At 32.8% G+C, this 21,557-nt stretch overlaps 1 protein-coding gene across 1 annotated transcript; it reads right to left on the reverse strand.

Moving 5' to 3' along the window:
* Positions 1-11,008: 11,008 nt before the first annotated feature.
* Positions 11,009-13,341, reverse strand: LOC109004546. The gene is made up of 4 exons (XM_018983126.2): positions 13,137-13,341; positions 12,815-13,024; positions 12,343-12,558; positions 11,009-11,644 (listed from the first exon to the last, which is right to left on the reverse strand). The coding sequence occupies exons 1-4, from the start codon at positions 13,137-13,139 to the stop codon at positions 11,405-11,407; spliced, it is 669 nt and encodes a 222-aa protein (XP_018838671.1). The 5' UTR covers positions 13,140-13,341; the 3' UTR covers positions 11,009-11,404.
* Between the last annotated feature and the right edge of the window lie 8,216 nt (positions 13,342-21,557).

Raw genomic sequence — 21,557 nt, forward strand, 5'->3', positions numbered from 1 at the left:
ATGGTTGTAGGGTTTCCAGAACCAGTGATAGCATGTAAGGAGATTGCAAGTCCCCCTTTCATAGTGGTCAGTTCTAGCAGTTGTTCTTCAAACTCCTTCCCACTTAAGTCCCCCATCACAACCCTTTCTTCTTCTGAAATATCATAGATCTCCTCAATTAGATACAACTATAGTTTCTAACATTTGTGACCACTAGCTTCACAATAGTAGAATAGGCTTTTTTCCCTACGATCTTGCATTTGGGTTTGGCTAATTTTCTATACTGGTAGGGTTTGTTTTTGGTTAGGTTTTTGGGTCTCAGTTTGGAAATTTCTGGGCATGGTTGGTTCAGTTGGGTAATGGGAGGTTCCTTTCTGGGTTTTCTTGGTAAGGGTTAAATTTTCTTCTTATATCTTAGCTAGGTTGTAGGTTGAGATAAGGTTTCGAGGGTTGAATATCCTCACAGGGAGACAAATGTCATCTCTGAGGCAAGTCAAAAAATAGCTTAGCTTATAGAGATTTGACAATCTCCTCTGCCTATTAGATAATGACTAAGAGAATACATGCAGATCAGTTAATTTGCTCTTCTTCCATAAATAGCCTTCCAATAGTTGGGCGCCACGTATGTATTTTATTTTACTTAGTTTGGGTTTGCCTACACTCGATGAGACCCCATATAGCCATCCCTCACTTCTTCGTCTTCCCCTCCATCCCATTCCCAAACGATCTCGACACTCATCCCAAAGGTAACTCGACTAGACGGCGGAACTCGAATCTCGACCCCACACTCATCTCATTGGCAACTCGACCCCCCGGGGAGCTCGACCCAGAAGGTGGCATGGAGGAAAATCGATTTCCAGAGAAAACCCATTTGAGAAAAATACCCAAATAGAAGACCGACATTATTTTCAGTTGACAATACCCACATCACCACCACCACTATCATCTTCCATCTTTCCTGACATCATTAAACCCATCTCCAGAAAGATTTTCAACCATCCTCACCAACATTTCTTTATGCAGCCGTCACCATTAACAAAACCCATTTGCCCCTTTGCTTTGTGCTTTCTCATTGCTCATTTGGTAGATAAACGATGTGCCCAAATTTCCACCTGAGAACTCCGTAAAAGTCATCGATTTCATGGAGAGGAAGCTGTGGTGGTGTGATGGGATTGTATATGGTGTTGGGAAAGAAGAGGACCAGAAGAGACGCAGCGGAGAAGTAAAGGTGCACGGCCAAAGCAACAAAAGCGTTATCGGGGCATGGGTAGTGATAGAGTATTTTGTATTTTTCTTCATGGGATTTGCGTCCAAGCTTGAACCATAACGCACCGACAACGACACAACCAGTTGCTATCGTATTCTATTTCAAAAGTAGGTTAATAATGGATGACGATGAACTTGAATTACAAAATTGTAAAGACATGGATTGTGGGTGGGTGGGTTCTACATGTCATTTCTTTTCTTTTTTTTGTCTTCGTTTCTCCTTCTTTCTTTTTGCGTGTGATTGAGTGAGTAGTTTTTTTTTTGTGGCCTAAAGGTGGTGGACTGGCGGCAACGGATGCTGGAGGCAGATGTTGGTGGTGGTGCTTTGCTTGGCGACGCACGCGGGCTTAAGATGAAGACTTCAAGTCATTCATAGATGAAGTGATCTGTTTTTCAGTGTTTTGCAATTCAATCCCGTGCGCATGAGTCTAGCCTGATTATGGTGTAATTTCTGAGATGGCGCCCTGTTATTGGAGGGTTGTTACTCTTAGAAAAACAGACAGACCGCTTAGAAGCGGCTCTAAATGACTAATGACTCAAAGTGGATTTATAGTCCTTTACAGACCCTGTTTATCTTAACCTCGTTAAGGCCTCCATGCGGTCATCATAATAGCTTGGGCCAAACCTAATGAGTAAAGCCCTTACAAAGTGCTCCCAATTCATTATTTGTCTAGTTTCATCCAACTCCTGGAACCAACTAAAGCTTTACCTTCCATATGGAAGGTAGCTAACCTTAATTTGTGTTGTGGTAGTATATTGTGGAAAGTGAAGAACTGTTGCACCTTGCACAGCCAACCCATTGGGGTCACCACCATTGAACACAGGAAAATAGAGCCTTACCAAGCGGGTCTGCAGCTCACCCATCTGCACTTGCTGAAGATCTTGTTGTCCCATTGGCTTAGAGGATGCTTCAGCCTATTCCTGGTTTTTCAACTGCATTGTTAGAATCATTATCTGTCTCATCAGAGCTAGCATCTCATTCTCCAGCTCTTGAACTATGACTTAGAGGTATTCTTCAAGGAATTGAAGTCCTCCTACAGCTGAGAAAACCTAGTTCCTTCAGCCATCAACATGTTTTTGTATGAAGGGGATAGGAGTATCTTTGATACCATATTTGTAACACTCTTTCGAGTATTTGAGCTTATACACTCACTTAGAGGAGGAACATCCTCTCGGGAAGGAGAAGTTGTAGAAAAGTTATGCATTCATCAATGATTTCCTTCAAACAGAATTACAAAGTATATGAATAAACTCTGCAATTCTGTAGGAATATTCTCACACAATACTGATCTAACACCTCAGTATAACATAATACAATACAAAAGATATAACATGTGCATAATAGATAAATACTAGATGGACTCCTATTGGACGGGGCCAAGGCCCATCTCTTATTTTAACCTAAGTAACACTTCATCTTCAGCTCTTCACCTAAGCCCAACTTCCACTTCAAGCCTAGACCCACTTGACATAAGTGTATGACCCTAGTCCATGTAACCCACAATGCTTCCCTCCACATTCCCCATTTTCTCTTCAATTCCTAGGGTTGCTCGTGACAAAAACCCTGAAATACCATATACGACAATTATTTTGACTTGATAGCCACATTTTTTATTCAAAAGGAAATTGTAGAAAAGTAATTAAAATACTGCTATCGTGGATATCTCATTAGAGATATTCTATTATTTAATACCTAATTTAGGTTCATAACACTCACTACTCTGGTCAAAATGGATTTGGTGACAGAGACACTGTTAACATCCTTTAACGATGGAATTGCTTTGTCTTAACTCCCTTGTTAGATGAATTTGGATTCCTTGGAGTTTGGATGGGTTTAGATTCTCGAGTTCTTAATCAAACTCTAAGTTCTAGAGTAGAAGAGAAATAGACACAAAATGAATCTCATAATATGTATTGAACATTTAATATTGTTCAATAGATTCACTCAAACAATTATAGATAATGTGGGATTCACTTTGAATTAGGGGTGTAAGAATTTTGGTACGAACTAATTGGTCCAAATCAAGAAATTTGGAAAATTCGAGTCTAGTCAAGGTGAAAAGATTTTACCTCAGACTAGACTTGACCGACCGAATTTACTGTATATATTTTTAAATAACTTTTATATGACATTTCATAACTTTTTAAATTATTTATATATATTAAAAGCAAGTAATTATGTATTTTTCTTTTAATCTAATTATTCATGCTTAGATTATATAAATTATTAAATGTTAAGAATTATAAGATGGGGTATTAACTATTAGAGCACTGACATCTGGCTCCCTATACGTTCTTCTTCTCTAAATTTTGAGATGCGATTTGGGGGAAACTTGCATTTTGTCCTACTATCTGATTCCTTATTTTAGGGTTGATGTTTATGCTTGCTACGATTGTTGGAACCATTGTACATCCCCTTTCCCATTTTTAATTATTTTCCCCTGTCCCTTTCTCTCTTCCCCTCCCGTGTCTTTGATGCCCCTTGCGCCCTAGTTGTTATCGGCTTTTTCTAGCACTCGTCCATCGATGGCAGCCCCTCCGACATTTTTCACGATAGGTAAAATTCTCATCTCACAAATTCACACAAAAACCTCACAATAATCATTTCAACTCTCACAAACTCACATACACAGTCTCTATCTCTCATACCGTACGTCAGCTCTGAGAGAAATTTAATGCTCGATTTCATTTGTTCTCTACCATTTTGGGTCTCTGTAACTCCATTGTTGAATGTTAAGGTAGATCTCAAAAACCCTAGCCCACTAGACCAAAATGGTTTTTGTGTATGCTTCTCTAAGGTTTCTATAATGGTGATTTTTGTACATGTTTTGGAAAAAAAACTGTAAAATTAGTTACCAACCCATCACGAAATGTTATTTGTTTGATTTCTATTTTGTGAAATTGATGTGTTCTACTATTCAATCTGGCTTTGTCACTTCAGTGTGCTAGGAATTTGACATGCTACTTTGTTTCACTGTTAGTGAGCATTCCAACAACCTCCATTGCTTGTTTGATTTCTATTTCGTGAAATTTGTTTCGGTGAGCATTCAATCTAGCTTTGTCATTTCAATGTGCCTGGAATTTGACATAGCAGATGCTTTGTTTCACTGTCAGTGACCAACCCATACAAATTCATTGCTTCCTTTCTTTTCTGTTTTGTGAAATTTATATAATTTATTGAATCTAGCTTGCCATTTGATTTTTATGAAGAATTTCATATACAACTCTAATGTGCTTTGTTTCACTGTCAGTTACCTTGCCATTGACATTGTACTACTTGTTTGATTACTGCTTTGTGTAATTGATGTGTAATTTATTCAATCTAGATTGTCATTTCACTCTATGTGTAATTTAAGATGCTGATCTAGTAGTTAAAATCAATGAGTTTATCGTTTTCGAAGAATTGCTTGTGAACTTCATGTTTTGTGTACTTTCTTGGATTTATTCAATCTAGCTCTACATGTATGATTCTATCAAGATTTTCATATGCTAATGTGCTTGGATTTTCACATGAAAGTGTTTTCTATTTGGATAAATGTTCTGTAATATATTCAAGTGAGGTTGCCATTTTTTTCTATGTTTGGTAAGTTTTTCTATTTTTAGAGTTAAAAATCGTAACTTTTGTGAATTGTGAACTTTGGTAACTTTTTCTAAATTCAATAAGGAAACAATATGATCTAAAATTTTACTTATATATGCTTCTTTTTTTCTGTTTGGGCAAGTTGACACTTCGTTTGACTCTTCTATTGTTGTGTTGATTGGCTTCACCAGATGTTGGCTTTCTGGTTCTTGTTATTGATTCCTTATTTGTTTTTTCTCATTGTCGTTGCTTTGTTCTTTGCAGCTTTAATTATTGACTTAGTAGAGGCTGTCATTGGGGCTATATGTGTAATTAGGTTGTGATGATGGTTAGGCTGTAATTAGGCTGTGATGATGGTTAAGTTAAATATGATAAATGTGTAAAATCATAACTTCTGTGTATGGGTAAGCTCGATATGGCAGGGTAACCCGGATGATCATTTTTTGTGAAAGTTTCACAAAGACAACCGTTTTGCAGCCATTCGAGCTTGTGTTATGTGCTTACCTATACCTGGAAAAAAAAAAAAAAACCATTCTGAGCTTCCTCCCAAAATTTCTTTTCCATTGTTCTGTAATTTCAACTGTTCTGTTGTAATTTAGGCATACAGTTTAGTTCTGTTGGTTGGATTACTTTGCCATTTTTGTTGGTCTGCTATTTAGTTCTGTTGGATGGATTACTTTCATCTCTTTGTTATTCAGTTGTGTTTAAACTTGAAAGCTTGTTTTTTTCATTCTTATACTGTGATTTATCCATGTTGTTTCAACCTAAAGTCTTGATTACTTTTATAAGCCCCCGAGTTGTGAAGTTTTTTGCTTGGTTGGATTATTTACTTTGAAATATCACAGCTGTGATATATCTATGTTGTGATATTTCATCTGGCTTAACAATTTAGTGATGTGATTACTTTAGTATTATTGTTGTTCAGTTGTGATTGGGCTGTGATATTCAAATTTTTTTCCTTTTATTAGTTTCTTATTTCACTAGTTTTGATGTGAGATATCTATGTTAAACATCATTTCATCTTCTTCAAACCTAAAAGCTTCTTATAGTTGGTTGTTCTTCAATTGTGTTTAAAAATCGTAGCTTGTTATTTTCAAAGTTATCCTATGAATTTGAAAATGTTGTTTCAACCTAAAATCTTCATTATCTTTACATGCCCCCCAATTATGAAGTTCTTTGCTTGGTTGGAGTATTTACTTCTTTGACTTGTTGTCCTGAGATACCATCCATGTTTTGTAATATTTCATCCTACTTAACAATATAGATCAAGGTTATTCAGCTGTTTAGACATGCTAGGAAAAGGTTGTTCCCCAAGTTAGTTCAAGGAGTATTACCTCCTCTCTTATAACAATAGAAGGTTATAATATTAGTAATTCATACTCGAGCCAGTTTGGATATCTAGCTCGATTGAACCCTCAAAAACTTCAGCCTCCTGGATTTTGGCCGTTACTTAGTTTGTTTGATATTTTGGACTGATTTTCCACGTGAATCCAAACATGCGTGCAGTTCCTCATGTTCCCATGCATGCAAGTTAGGGTTATAATTATAAAAAAATCTATATACAATCACTTTTACATATTTTTTATACATTCTGATGTTGTACGTGATTATGCAAAAAAAATATGCAAACGTGACTGTATAAAGCATAATTCTATAATTATAATATCCTGGCATGATTTTCAATATTTCTTGTGAAATCTTCCTTTATTTTTTAAAAAAAAAAAAGAAAAAGAAAATCTTTAGTGTTCACCTATAAAACATTCGTTATAATTAACTAAAGTACTACCCATTGATCATCCGACCATGCATTGATTAGGATTGAGCTTTCAATTAAAGAAAAATATAAACTGCGCGCATGGGTTTGGGATTTCACTTTATTTATTTTTTTCAGGGTGGATTAGGTTTCATTTTATGTCACTGAAACAAGCATAATTAAAGCTGTCACGTTGAATCTCAATGTTTCAGCTGCAATTTTTTTAAAGAGGTTCTTCCAGTAATAGTTAATCATATAATTTTTGGTGATGCATATGTAAAATACCATTACATGCACCATATATATATATATATATATATATATAATAGTTGGTGATGTGGATAACCTAACGGAGAAGGTTAGCCAATTAATGTAAGCCAAGTAATAATTGGTGAACTGACTTGCTATGTGCAACCTCTTTGCATTAAATTACTAGACACATCATCATATATATGCTGAGAGAGTGTGAACTAATTTGGGGCATCATGGGTTAGGCAAGTTGCATCAAAGGTGGGGCCCTCCCTCTCCATCCTATCCTCTATGGCCCTAGATGATGTAGAGTTTCTATGGTGGAGCAAGTGGACCATAAATAAGAGAAGGAGATAGAACAAAATACGGTTGCTAGATAGCTCAAAAATCCATAAGAGCATTAGCATTGATCTATGCATATGCATATGCAAAGTCATATTTGTATAATATGACCTTAAAGTTTTTCATATTGGCTTATGCATATCCAAATATTTAGCTACTTATGAATAGTGCTTATCCAAATTTGGATAACCACTATTCACCCTACAAATCATATTTAAATAATTATTTCTCTCTCCTCCCACTCTCTCTCACACAATCCTTTAATTTTCTCCCTCTTTCAACAACAAAACAAACATTCACTTGCACATTCACTTTATTATTATAATATATTATATATATTTTTTTCATTTTATTATATTTTTAATATATTATTATTAAAAAATTATATTTTTTATTATTACATTTGTATTATTAATGTCAAATGTATGTAATGAATGTTAATTGTAAAATATATATAAAAAATTGATTTTAGCAAAAAAGTAATAATAATAAAATAATAATATTTTATTATTATTTTGTCTCAAATATGCATAAACCAATGTGGAAATTTTACTTGAATGGCAAAGTAGATATGTAAAAGAGGTAATTTTACATATGCATATGCATAAACCAATGCTAATGCTCTAAGATGACACACACACACACACATATATATATATATATATATATATATATATATGAGAAATGATATTTATAATTGTGAGTGTGTAAGTGATGTGTAGTCGCTTTGAAAAATAAATAAATAAATATGGGATCCACATGAAAAGAAATTAATTTTTTAATAGTGGATCACACTCTTTTTCAAAACGACTGCACATTTACGCATTCCACGACTGTATGTAGTATTACTATATATATATATAATTATGTTATATACAGTCATTTTTACATATTTTTTCTGTATTCTACTAATGTGATTGATTAAAATAGTTGTTTTATATTAAAAAAAAAAGTGACGCAACTAATCACATTAATAAAATGTATAAAAAATACATAAAAGTAACTGCACATAAAATTATATATATATATATATATATGTCAGGGTAATGCTGAGGATCCCACGATATATAGTGATTGATGGGTACATAAAAATATTGTATTTGGCTATAAGCTAAGGATAGGGATCGAGAAGCAACTTGGCCTCATGTTTGGACTTATAAGTATTAACTAATCTCTGATCTATAAGCAACCAGTATTTTTTGTGTTTCATGGATCGGTTATTTAATTGAGGCAGTGCTGATCTTTAGATTAATCTTGACATGATTTATATTCTAATAAACATTCATTAATTGGTATGACAAGGAATTTAATTGCAATCTACACAAATTAATATCAGGAATCTGATAACATAAATGAATGCAAGATCAGTACTACTAAAATTGACTTTGATCATTTGAATATCATGGAGATATATTGTCAAAACTAAGTGATCATGTCATAAGATATTCAATTTTTTTAATGTTGGCAATATTAATAAATTAATAAGTTAATTCGAGTTTCCATATATATATTGAAAGTAATTATAAGTTTCCCATTAAAAATAATAAAATAATTATTTTAATGTTTCTTCATTTCTTTCTTCTATATATAAGATAGAAATATAAAATTTTTTTTATAATATTCATTGAGTATTGATCATGCCTTCTAGAAAATCGGTTCAATATTAATATTCTGAAGGGTAACATTTATATTAAAATAGATAATTAATGTTTTGTACTTAATAGATATTATCCATTTGAAGTGAATTTAGGATACTTATATTTTTGCTCCATCTGTCTATCCAGCTTCGTTTGGTTACTTGAGTTCAGTTTAATTTTAAGTTGAGTCTAATATCCAAATACTCAACTCTCAAATTACTAAATTCATCCCAATTCAAAACATTTATATATATGGGACCCACAACCTTTTTCAACTTAAAATATTTTTATACGTGGGAACCATAACCTTTTTCAATTTTTCATAAAAAAGTATTAAACTCATCTTAACATCTAAATACACTTGAAACTCAGTTTAGATGTGTCCCACATAATTCTCTTTACTACTCAACTCATTATTATTCATAAAGAATTCAACTTAACTGAGTTCAGTTCAACATCTAAACATAGCTTAATCTCACTCTAAAGTCTCTAGAATTCGTGAAAGAAATTTTTTCTTTTTTTTTAAAGAATTGAAATTTAGAAAATATATATAATAAAAAAAGTTGTATATATTGATGCGGCATTATTTTTCATTAACTCTCTAACATTTTTTTTTACAAAAATGTTTTATATACCAAATATAGCTTAACTATTATATATATAATACTATATTACTCTTAAAATTAGAGTTCAAAATACACAAATTTTCATTCTTATTGCATAAATATAATGAATTTTGTTGTACATTAATTATTATTTACTCTCATATATTCTATAGTTGATAATTTTTTTTTATAAGATATGGAATGTAAAATAAATATAAATGATTACAATTCACACCATTAAAATTGAATCAAATCGATGCCCCCTTGTCGTTTTGCCACACCAACTACCAACAAAAACCTAATACATTATACATATTAATCCATTTTTTATTTTTTATTTTTGTTAGTTTTCCATTTTTTAGTGATTAAAAAGTGTTTATTTTCAACAAAATACGGCGCGAAAGATGCGTTTTGATGCACAACAAAATGGACGGCTGAGAGCAGCCAAAAGGACAATTATTTGGGGGTGCAAATTGCAATGGACCATGGTTATCGTTTGCCGGTATTACCGGTAGAATTCTCAGAATAATATAAAGTACACGTCACATCATCCGGAACTTCTCATTTACTGCAACAAAAAAAGTCCGTGTGACTTCACCTGTACTCTTTTTTAATAATATTAATAAAAAGATTCTATTCAACAACATTTTTTTATCGAAAAAAATAATAATAAAAACAGCATATATATTTTTTTATGTATTATGGGAGATAAGAATAAATTTGTATTAATGTATATTATTTGAGGGCTTGTTTGTATATAATGAGAAGAGATAAGATGATATGAGATGATTTACAATGAGTTGAATAAAATATTATTAAATAATATTTTTTAATATTATTATTATTTTAAGATTTTAAAAAATTGAATTGTTTATTATATTTTGTATAAAAATTTAAAAAAATTATAATGATATGATGAGATGAGATGTGTTGAAAGTATTTATATATCCAAACAAGACCTGAAAGGATAAAAATTATTATCATAGGAAAAAAAAATGTTGGTTTGATCTCATCGTCTTTTTAATTAACACAATACCTTGAATTATTTGTTGAAGATTTTAAATACCTTAATGCTATAAATTTAGGAATTTATATATTGTTTTAGAAATAATGTGATAATTATAAAAAAAATAATGAAAAATAACTTATGTTAATTTTTCACCCAATCAATGGTGGTTAAAGACATCCATTCATGTGATAATTGTCACATAGAATTCTTATAATTAACAAAAATGTTTTCGCTTTTAAATAATAAAAAAGATAACAATATGATCATGTGATATATAGTACAGTTCGATTACATAAAAGGTGGTCAATTTTAAATCATCAATTGATATTTATGTTAATTTCTTCAACAATATCTTCTACTGATCGATCAGTTAATTATATAATTAACTGATGATCATATATGATGAATATATGTTTTTCCTCACACTTATATATAACTATTAACTAATGGGTGCAATATCGATCTTAATTTATATCCGCAAATAAAAAATGCTTTATCTATGATAACATTGCGAGATCATATTAGTTAATGTATACGGATCACAGAAGAGCAAACCTTCCTAGCTAAGAGATCAGAATGCTATTCCAATTAATATCAAACACCTATAATATTTGTCGTTTTATTTATTGATTTTCACAATACAATTCGCACTACAAACATGTATGTATATATATGTTTAATATGGGACACCATCTATATTCCTTGCTATATATGTATGCATGGTTTCCATATCATCCACAACATTTAATTTATAGCTATGCATACAACATAGATCGGATATGACTTGTAACACCGGCCTCCATGGACAAATTAAGGCTCAGATGTTATAACTTTGTGACATGTATATATATATATATATATATCACACACACATATAAGACACTGATTTTAAGAATATGTAATAAGGTTGCCACCTAAGGCTAAAAGCAGTGGCATTGTGATGTTTTTGCCTATACTAATTGTTAAGTAAAAGACAACTATTTCTTAGTATTGTAAAATAAGGCCGCCTCCCATTGGAGATCTATGGGGAACCCCCTTCCTTCTCTTTGCAGTTCTGTAATTCCCGGCCGTCGGAGGTGGCGTCGATGGTGTAAAACTGTGAGCTTTGCTTTTCATATACCCAATATTGCTAATGCCATTCAGTGATCCTTCAGTGTCATACCCTTGATGATCAGTGTCCATGCACATTTTCTTTTTCCTGAAATTCTTTGATGTCCCAACAATCTGAAATAGCAGTTCAAAAAAAAAAAAAAAAAGGAGAGAAATTAATCAAGGGTCTGTCATATTGTCTTTCTCAAATTCATTTTCCTAGCTACCAAACACATACAAAAGCACCAAGAATTCATGAATAAAGTCCCAACATAAAGTATTTTTATATTATTGGTTTGTTAAATTTCAATAAGACTCAGTTTGAATGTTTCCCTTTATTTATATATATATATATATATATATGGACAATGCTATAGCTCCCGCTAGGACTCCTGGTCTAACATTGTTCTTTCAAGTGTTTTTTTTTTAAGTGATTTATTATATAGATTTTTTAATACTTTTATATATTGAAAAAAAATAAAATAAATTTAAAACATTATTAAAAAATATTTTCTTAATCATGAAGTAAAATAAAAAATTTTATGAAGTAAAATAAAAAAAAATTCATGAATAAGAAAGTAATTTTTTTATAATATTATGAATTTTTTAATTTTTTTTAAATATTTAAAATTATTAACAAAATCTATATAAAAAAAAACTAAATAAAAACACATAAAAAATATATATACTAATACAAGTGGTAGCTTCTATGGGCACGGGACGCTTAGCAATTTTCATATATATATATATATATATATATTTAACTGAAATGGAGATATTTGGAAAAATAAGATCATCAGCATGCGGCAGTTATTGTGTAATGATATTATTACCTTGCAGCCAAGTGAGCAGAAACTGAAGGAATCAAGGAGGCTACGGTCACAGACTTGGCAGGTATTGGTGACACCTTTGCCGGGCCTAGGCTGAGGCCTCTCATTCAAGAACACAATCCTCGCACTGTTTATTATGTATGTCTGCACACTTGTTACATCCACATATTTCTGAATCTCAGACAACCTTATCACATCATGATATGACGACCTTCTTATCTGCATAACACAGCAATATTAATATCCATCACCGAACCAGCACCATAAGATCATCAGCTTCTTTTTTCTTACCAAAAAGGAAAATACCTCCCCCCATAAAATAAATAATCTTCATAACTGAAACCCCCATGACTGAAATCTGTAAAACTTTTAAATATATGATTTGATTGAGCCAAGAAATAGAACCAGAAGTTGCAGAATCTACTATATATATATATATATATATATATATATGTATCTAGGAAACATGACAAACCTGAATAGCCCGGTGATCTCTATGAGAAGCGAGGCAAAGAGAACAAAGGGCTCCATTCATGCAGTCCAAGCAGTACATATTGCATTCACTCTTGTGAGAATCTGTGTGAACCTTGCATTGAACAAAGAAGCTTGTTTGAAGAAGCGGCTTCAGCCATGGCGGCCACTTGTTTTCTTGATCATCATGACCACCATCTAAACCTCCTCCTCCCTACACCAAAAGATCAAACAAACACAAAAGATAAAAAGAAAATACGCAACAGATCATCAGAGGAATATTAATGAGTGAAGTCAAGTATAAATTTTCATAATGGGGAGCTAACCATGATTCTTCTGGTTTTGGGTTTGATATGTCTTGTGGTGGGTTCTTGGTCATCGACAGCCAGTTTTGGTGGTAGAAAAGAGAGCTTTTCTCTGTATACTTTCCTTCAGAGAAAGAAAAAGAGAGGAGATCAGAGGAGAGAAAAGAGAGGTGGGATAGTTTTGTAATGGTGGGTGGTGGATGGGGTGGGGATGGAGGAGTAGGAAGTGCTGATTATCTTGGGCTTAAAAGTCCACAACCGAACCTCCCTCCGAACCAAAACCAAATTTGATTTTTATATTTTTTTCCCTTCTTTTTGTGTTTTTTTTTTCTCGCAATAATTACTTCAAATATACAGTATTTGTTTTATACATTTTCTTCACCCTTTCTCTCACATCAATTAAGGGAAATATTATTTTTTGACTTTTATTGAGTCTTTTGATTTTGATACATAGATTTTGGTTTTTATGTTTATTTAATGTAAGATCTAGGTATTTAGTTGTAAACAAGATTTTTCCACAAAAAATAAGGATTATAAATAAAATTAAGGTACTATCATCTTTTTTAAAAAATTAATAATAATAAAGGGAAATATTTCCTATAGCCCTCATGCGCAAGACTAGCTACATTTTCAGTTTTCACCGTGTCTACCGAAGAAAGAAAGGAAATTTTCTAAAAAAAAAAAAAAAACAGAAAGAAAAAAATAAAAGAAAGAAGTCTTTTTTATATTTAAATTTACTACAAGAAAAATAGATTTTTGTGATCAATTTATTACAATTAAAAGACTATTCGTAACTAATTTTAGTTACAAATAGTCATTTCACTGTAATTAACTAGTCGTAAATCAACAATTTTTTATAATAAAAAAGGAAATTTGTTTTAGGGTGCATGTATATTATAAGTTTTATAAAAAAGTTGTGCGGGATTGAACCTCAAATTATAAGTATAGGAACCTTATCATTCCTATAAAGAACGGAGGAAAGTGCCATCAAATCAATGTCGAGCCAGAGGCCAAAGGAAATCCACTTTAAACAACATTGTACATGACATTTCTTGATTCTTCAGCTTACTACGTACTCATCTTTCTTAAATTTGATATTTTCTTGTGATCAATTTTCTATGGCTAAAAAGAAAACATCGACATCGGAAAAGAAATTAATTAAAGGCCCTAAAGCAAAGCAAACCAAACCCACTAGCAAACCTGCATCCACTTCGATCCCTCTTTTTCGATCTTACGTATTGGTCATCCTTCAGGTAGAATCCAGAGCCGATTTACGAGTAAAAAAGTCGAATATCCTGAGTACTTATGACTTTTGTTGCTTGATTTCCTTCATCTCCATATCCAATATCCATGATTCCATGCTGCTTTAGGGATAATATTAGATAGGCGGCCTACTGTTACGTAGGGGATTCCTTGCCCTCGAAAGATGCGGGGATCGAGTGGTACTAGTGGCGATTCTGAAATAACACATATTTAAGGAGAGATCGAAGCCATACACCATGCACCTGGCACCATGCACGCACGTACGTACGATAACTTTCTCTGATGATCTGTTGCCTAATTTGATCCTAAACATTATACATGATAATTTACTTGAGGGATAATGATAACATTCTCAAAGGCATTGGATGAGAGGAGGTAATTATAAACATGTCATAATTAGTTAGGAAGAAATGGAGACATTAATTATATAAAAGCGATATTTGGGAAGTGATCATGGAGCTTGTAAATGGGTGCCAAAACCTGGCCATGGTTCTCATGATCTCCATGATCTAATATATATATATATGGTTATTGGGTAATTGGCTAAAAGTTTCCCATTAATTATACGTACAAAAGTGTTTGAATTTGAAGAAGAAAATGAAACTCCAAATGTACAAGTACAAGTGGATATAATTAAGTTCTTAAAAAAAAAAAATAGGACTAATTATTGCATATATATCTAATTTTTAATAATAGAATATCCATTTCGCATGTCGACAAACGTACGTAGTACCTTAAAATACAATTCTATATCTAACTACGATTATATATTTAGTTGCTAAAGGAATACACATCATGTTATCCTTAAATTTAAGTTGTATTGATCATTTAATTTTTTAATACCTCAGAAAATTATTAAAAGACATCATGTGGACGTTTTGATTGGTAAATTAGCACGATCTTTCTAAACATTAAACTAATGCTGGTATGAACTAGGGATATGATCTCAGATTATACTGTGCAATATAATATTTATATGTTGCTTATAAAGTTCCCTTTATGTGCTGGCATGTGAGCTTATTTTATATATATATATATATATATATATATATATCCTCAAAAGAGTTTACAAAAGAAGAAGTCAGTGCAACTTTGTTCCAAATGAATCTCCTGGGGTCTCCTGGTCCAGATGGGTTCTCAACAGTGTTCTATAAAAAACATTGGGACACAATGGGTGATGATCTTACTAAAGCTGTGCTCGAGGTCCTTAACTCTTCAGGTGATGTGGAAAGTATCAATGAGACTTGTATTGTGATGATTCCTAAGATCAAAAAGCCAAAAACTGTTTCTGATTATAGGCCTATTTCTTTGTGTAATGTTTTGTACAAAGTGATTTCTAAGATCCTTGCCAACAGGCTTAAACTTATTTTGCCTCGAATCATATCCCCTACACAAAGTGCTTTTGTGCCTGGGAGGTTGATTCTTGACAATGTTATTGTGGCTTTTGAGACCTTGCATTCTATGAAATCAAAGGGGAAGGGACAACAAGGTTATATGGCTTTGAAGTTGGATATGAGCAAGGCTTATGATAGAGTGAAATGGAGTTTTTTGGCTGAAGTTATGAGCAAGTTGGGCTTTAATGCTAGATGGATCAGGTTGGTGATGCAATGTGTTGAATCTGTTTCTTACTCTCTTCTCATTAATGGTTCTCCACAAGGCTGGTTCCAACCCACAAGGGGCATAAGACAATGGGATCCCCTCTCCCCTTATCTCTTCATTATGGTTTCTGAGGTACTAAGTTCCCTTTTGAATCATGCTGAGTCAATCAAACAGATACATGGTTTTCCTATAGGTAGGGGTAATTTCAGCATCAATCACCTCTTTTTTGCTGATGATAGCTTGTTGTTTTGTCGAGCAAATACTATGGAGTGGACCAAGATTTTTGAATTGCTTAGTCTCTATGAAAGGGCATTAGGACAAAAACTTAACACACATAAAACCTCTATTTTTTTTCAGTAAAAACACTAAGAGGTTGACTAAGGAGTATATATTGGGGATGGCTAGTCTCAAATCCACTTCTTGCTATGAAAAAATACTTGGGCTTGCTTGCTCTTGTTGGCAAGTCAAGGTTTCAAGCTTTCAAAGGAATATTGGATAGAGTAAGAACTCGTATTAGCCACTGGAAAACTAAGCTACTGTCATAAGCAGGAAATGAGATTCTCTTAAAGGTTGTTATACAAGCCCTTCCTACATACTGTATGTGGGCTTTTAAATTGCCTCAAGCCCTTCTTAGAGAGCTTAATAGGGTCATGCACAGATTTTGGTGGGGTCAGCAACAACAGGAGAATAAAGTTCACTGGGTTTCATGGCAACAAATGGGGAAACCTATGGCTGTTGGAGGCTTAGGATTTAGAGAATTGGAAAGCTTTAACTTGGCTTTATTGGCTAAACAAGGATGGAGGATCCTACAACATCCTAATTCTCTGGCTTCATAGGTTCTGAAGAGGAAGTATTTTCCTTCTATTGATTTCCTTAATGCTAAGATGGGCTCGAGGCCTTCTTTCATGTGGAGGAGTATCTGTGCTGTTAGGCATTTAGTTGAGAGAGGATCTTTTTGGAGGATTGGTAATGGAGCTGATATTTTAATCTGGAAGGATAGGTGGTTACCTATCCCTACCAGTTTTAAGGTTCAGTCACCCAAAATCTGTCTACCAGAATCTGCAGGGTTGCAGATCTCATAGATCTTGAAGGCAAGCAATGGAAGAAGGAGTTGGTGGCTACTGTGTTTAAGGAAGATGAAGCTGTTGTTGTACACAAAATCCCTATCAGCTCAGTTGGCTCTCGAGATAGATTGATATGGCTGGGTACCAAAGATGGATTATTTTCAGTTAAGAGTGCTTATCATCTGCAAAAGGAGATTGTTAACATGAATAAAGGTCAGACCTCTACTGGGAATTATCTGCAATTAGAGTGGACCTCATGCTGGAAGTTCACGATTCCCAATGCTACAAAAGTTTTTCTATGAAGAGCATGCCTCGAATCCTTGCCAACAAATTTAAATCTCTTCAAGAAAAAGGTTATTGACTCACCTTTATGCCCCACCTGCCTAAGGGAAGAAGAAACAATGTCTCATGCTTTGTGGAGTTGTGCCTCCGCCATGGATGTGTGGAGTCAAGGGCCAAGAGCGATCAACAGAAGTTCTATTAGAACAGGTAGCTTCAGAGAGTTGGTTGAGAGGCTAATTTCAATATGTGACCAGGAAGATATGGATTTTTTTGCAGTTACAGCTAGGAGTATATGGTACAGAAGAAATCAATTCATTTTTTAGGGATCTTTTGATCATCTTTCTGCTCTTGCTAACAAGGCTAGGGAGCTGGTTGCTCAGTTTCAAGATGTCCAGCTTGGTTCTAAAGCTACATCTAGTGTGTCAACAGCAGACAATATGAGTTGGGCTCCACCTCCTTTTGGTCAAGTCAAAACTAATTGGGATGCTGCCTTATCTAAGTCTAAGGGAAGAGCAGGGTATGGTATTGTTGCTAGAGACCACGAGGGTCGGGTTCTTACTACTAAGAAGTTTTCAAGGCCTAGTTTATTTGATCCTCTATTGGCAGAATCTCAAGGAGCTTTTTTTGCTGCTGGTTTGGCACTTGAGATGGGGCTGAGATCAATTATCCTGGAAGGTGATTCACGACAAGTTGTTCTTGGTCTTCAACAGCAAAAGGATAGAGTTGATCGAGTTGGAATGATACTTAGTGATACCAAGGCTCAACTTTCAAATCTTAGTAATTGGAGAGTTATTTTTGTTAAAAGATGTGGCAATGAATTTGCTCATAATCTTGCCAAGAGTTCTTTAGAGTTAGAACCAGACTCTGTTGAGTTGATTATTCAACTAGACTGTACGTAGGTTTTTGCTATTTCTTTAAGTTAGTGAAGTTCATATTTTCCATTCAATATATATATATATATATATATATACACACACCACAACGGAAATAGGTTTTTGCAACAACTATTTACAACGGTTTATATTTCTTTGCTAATAATACTCTTTTTACAATGAGTAAATTATTTAGTTTTTTTTGCAAATAATTACAATTGCAACAAAATATTTTCCTTGCAAAATTATCATTGCACTTAGTCTTTTCCAAAAATCGTAATTACATTACCAACGAATATGTTCACCGAAAAAAATACCCACCCATCAATTCCTTAATTATTAACGACTTCTTTTCGTTGCAAAAAATACCCACTCAATTAGCAACTACAAGCTTCCGTCACAAAACATAATTCTTACACAAATTAGCAATGGTTTTCATTTCGTTGCAAAAAGTAAATATATATGTATATTACCAATGATATAATGATTCGTTACAAAAAAGTATATGTATATGTATATGTATATTAACCAATGATATAATGATTCGTTGCAAAAAGTATATTAATAATTCGTTGCTAAAGAGTAAATATTTGTCACAAATTTGCAACGTGATATATACTTTCGTTGCAAAAGTGATACATGAGTAATGATAATTCCAAACTTATTTGGAATGGGTCAAAACTCTTTGCAAATAATAGGTTTTTCCAACTAAAACTTAGGTGGGTTTGGATACACAAATATATCTCATCTCATGATCTCACCTCATTATTACAACTTTTTAAAATTCTTATACAAAAATATAATAAACAATTTAACTTTTTCAAATTCTAAAATAAAAATAATACTAAAAAATTATATTTAACAGTATTTTATTCGACTTTCAACAAAACATTTCATCTAAACTTTCTATCCAAACTAACCCTTAAATCACCGCAAATTAATCATAATAATAATAAAAAAATTATGTTCCCCCCTCAAATCTCTATTCTCTCTATCTCTCTCAGATCCCTCTTCCCCTCGATTTCTCTTCCCCTCTTCAGCTCCTCTATGCAGATTAGAAAAAGAGTGGCATAAATATGAACGCAATGGAGATTCAAATTCCGCAAAACATCATATATCAATTTCAAACAAACATGTACAAACTGTGCTATCAATTTCACCAACTCAATATTATAAAAACAACTCTAATCGATCCAAAAAAAAAAGAAAGAAACTAAAATAACATAATTAACTACATAGATTAAAGACCATGATAGGAGAACGATCTTCAAAAAAGTCTATAACTGCCAATAATCTTGTGATGTTCCCTTGGTGTAATTCTCTTGCCTCAACCTGTGTTTATGTTTGTGTTGGCATCTCCTCAACACAAACATAAACTCACTTTGCATGGCAAAACATGACCTCCAAAATCCAGCAAACAAAGAGTAGCAATTACTAAATCGAGACATACTTAATTTTTACATGGAGTCATTGAAGAAGAAGTACTTGGAGTAAAGACAAAGGCAACATGCATACTTTATAGTCGTTATTCTTAATCAGCATATCCATCTTGTGCAAAGAAAGCCAAAATCAAGTTTCCTAAAAATGCTCCAAAGTTTTGTTAATCAAACAGCTAAATATAAGTTGTAACTCTCTTTGTTATAACTTGTAGTTATGCTCTTTGCCATGTTGTACTATATTTCAATTATTGATGTTGAATTTGATATAAGAAATATTAGATACTAGTATGTTAACTAGAGTTCAATTATTCATGCAGAATTGGATATCATGAGAAACATTAGATATTTTTTTTTTATCAGTAAAAAGTAATTTTCATTAATATGAATGAAAATAGGCATGACCTATGTACACAGAGAGTATACAATAGAAAACCTAAATACATTCTTAAAAAACTAAATTAGAGCTAGGAACTCATGTACACTGTTTCCATTAAGAACAATGGCTGAGAACCATAAAAGTAAAGTGTGTAGAAAAAAATTCTGAAGCTCCTCCATTGATCGCTCTCTATCTTCAAAGCAGTGTGCATTCCTTTTCATCCAAATGCACAGCTGGATCATCTTCCAAGCTGCTGCTACTTGTGAACAACCTTGTAGACTCTTCCAACAAGCAAGCAAGTCAACCACCTTTGTCAGCATAACCCATGCAACATTCATCCTACTAAATATCTCATTCCACAACTCTCTCGTCACCTCACAATGCAATAGTAAATGGTCCACTGATTTTCCATGTTTTTTGCACAAATAACACTAGTCCATCACTATGAGTCCCATCTTTCTTAAATTTTTTGTAGTTAGAATTTTTCCAAGTACTGCAGTCCACACAAAAAAGGCCACTTTGGAAGGTACGCGTGACCTCCAATTGAAAAAAATAGATTCTACCATCACGAATATGCACAGTTGGTCCATTCTCAATCTCAAAAGCATAACCAACATACATTGAAACCTCCTTTGTGCATTACGCGCGCCTACCCAAACAACATATGTACGCTGCAAGTTTTTGGAATAAATTTAGCTAATGATTGAATAGCATAAGTTGTAGTGATAGATGCTACAGCTGTTGGTGTTGTAAGCAAATTCATACAATAGCAAAAGAGGTCAATCCCATAAAAATCATTAACTTTGTTTGGTGAAGTACTTCTGTTGCTGAAAGAGTTGATAATTTAAATCCCTATAAATAGACGCTTCTTGCAAGCTAACCAAGCAAATAGCTTCTAGGTAATTATAAAGAATGAAAATAAAAAAAAAAATAACTTCTTCTTGGAAAGTTAGAAAATAACTACAAAGAAAGAGTCCAATGGAAAGTACCTTTACTCGATTAAGGGGACTTTTCCAATAGATATCGTACCCTTCAAATGATATTGAAAAGTAGGGTAACATAAATATCCTCTGCATAAGAACATAAATTTATACAACTTATGACACAAAAGAAAGCTATGAAAATCAAATCAACTAAGATGAACTTCTCAAATAACAAACGTTTCTGACATGGTGTGTATTAAAAAATTTTGGCAGCATATAAGTTCCTAATACTAGCAACTACAACTAACAAAAAAGGAACACTAGATTGTTAAAATTGTTAAAATATGAAAAAAGACCAAGCCGGTGATATCATTTAATTTTTCACTAGTTATTTTTAGCGAAAATTATTATTTCCTACCAAAATGAGTCTATTTTTGTCACAAATAGTCATTATCAATGCAAATAATCTGTCACAAATACTTATTTTTTTTATAGTATAAGAGTAAAAGGAGATGTTAATTATCATCATCTTTTATGTTTTAATTAATTATAATTTTATCATCCCTTAATATAACAAAAAAATTTTGATTTAACTTGTTTGCAACATCAAGAAATAAGAAAAAA

Source organism: Juglans regia, chromosome 16 (genome assembly GCF_001411555.2).
Source record: "Juglans regia cultivar Chandler chromosome 16, Walnut 2.0, whole genome shotgun sequence".
In the NCBI taxonomy this organism is placed as follows: Eukaryota; Viridiplantae; Streptophyta; class Magnoliopsida; order Fagales; family Juglandaceae; genus Juglans; species Juglans regia.

Bases quoted from the DNA above. Each gene is read 5' to 3' on its own strand.
- LOC109004546 (XM_018983126.2), bottom strand. The intron at 12,559-12,814 runs GTTTGTCATGTT...TGTGTTATGCAG, and splicing joins GAGATCACCGGGCTATTCAG to ATAAGAAGGTCGTCATATCA. The intron at 11,645-12,342 runs GTAATAATATCA...CTGCTATTTCAG, and splicing joins TCTGCTCACTTGGCTGCAAG to ATTGTTGGGACATCAAAGAA.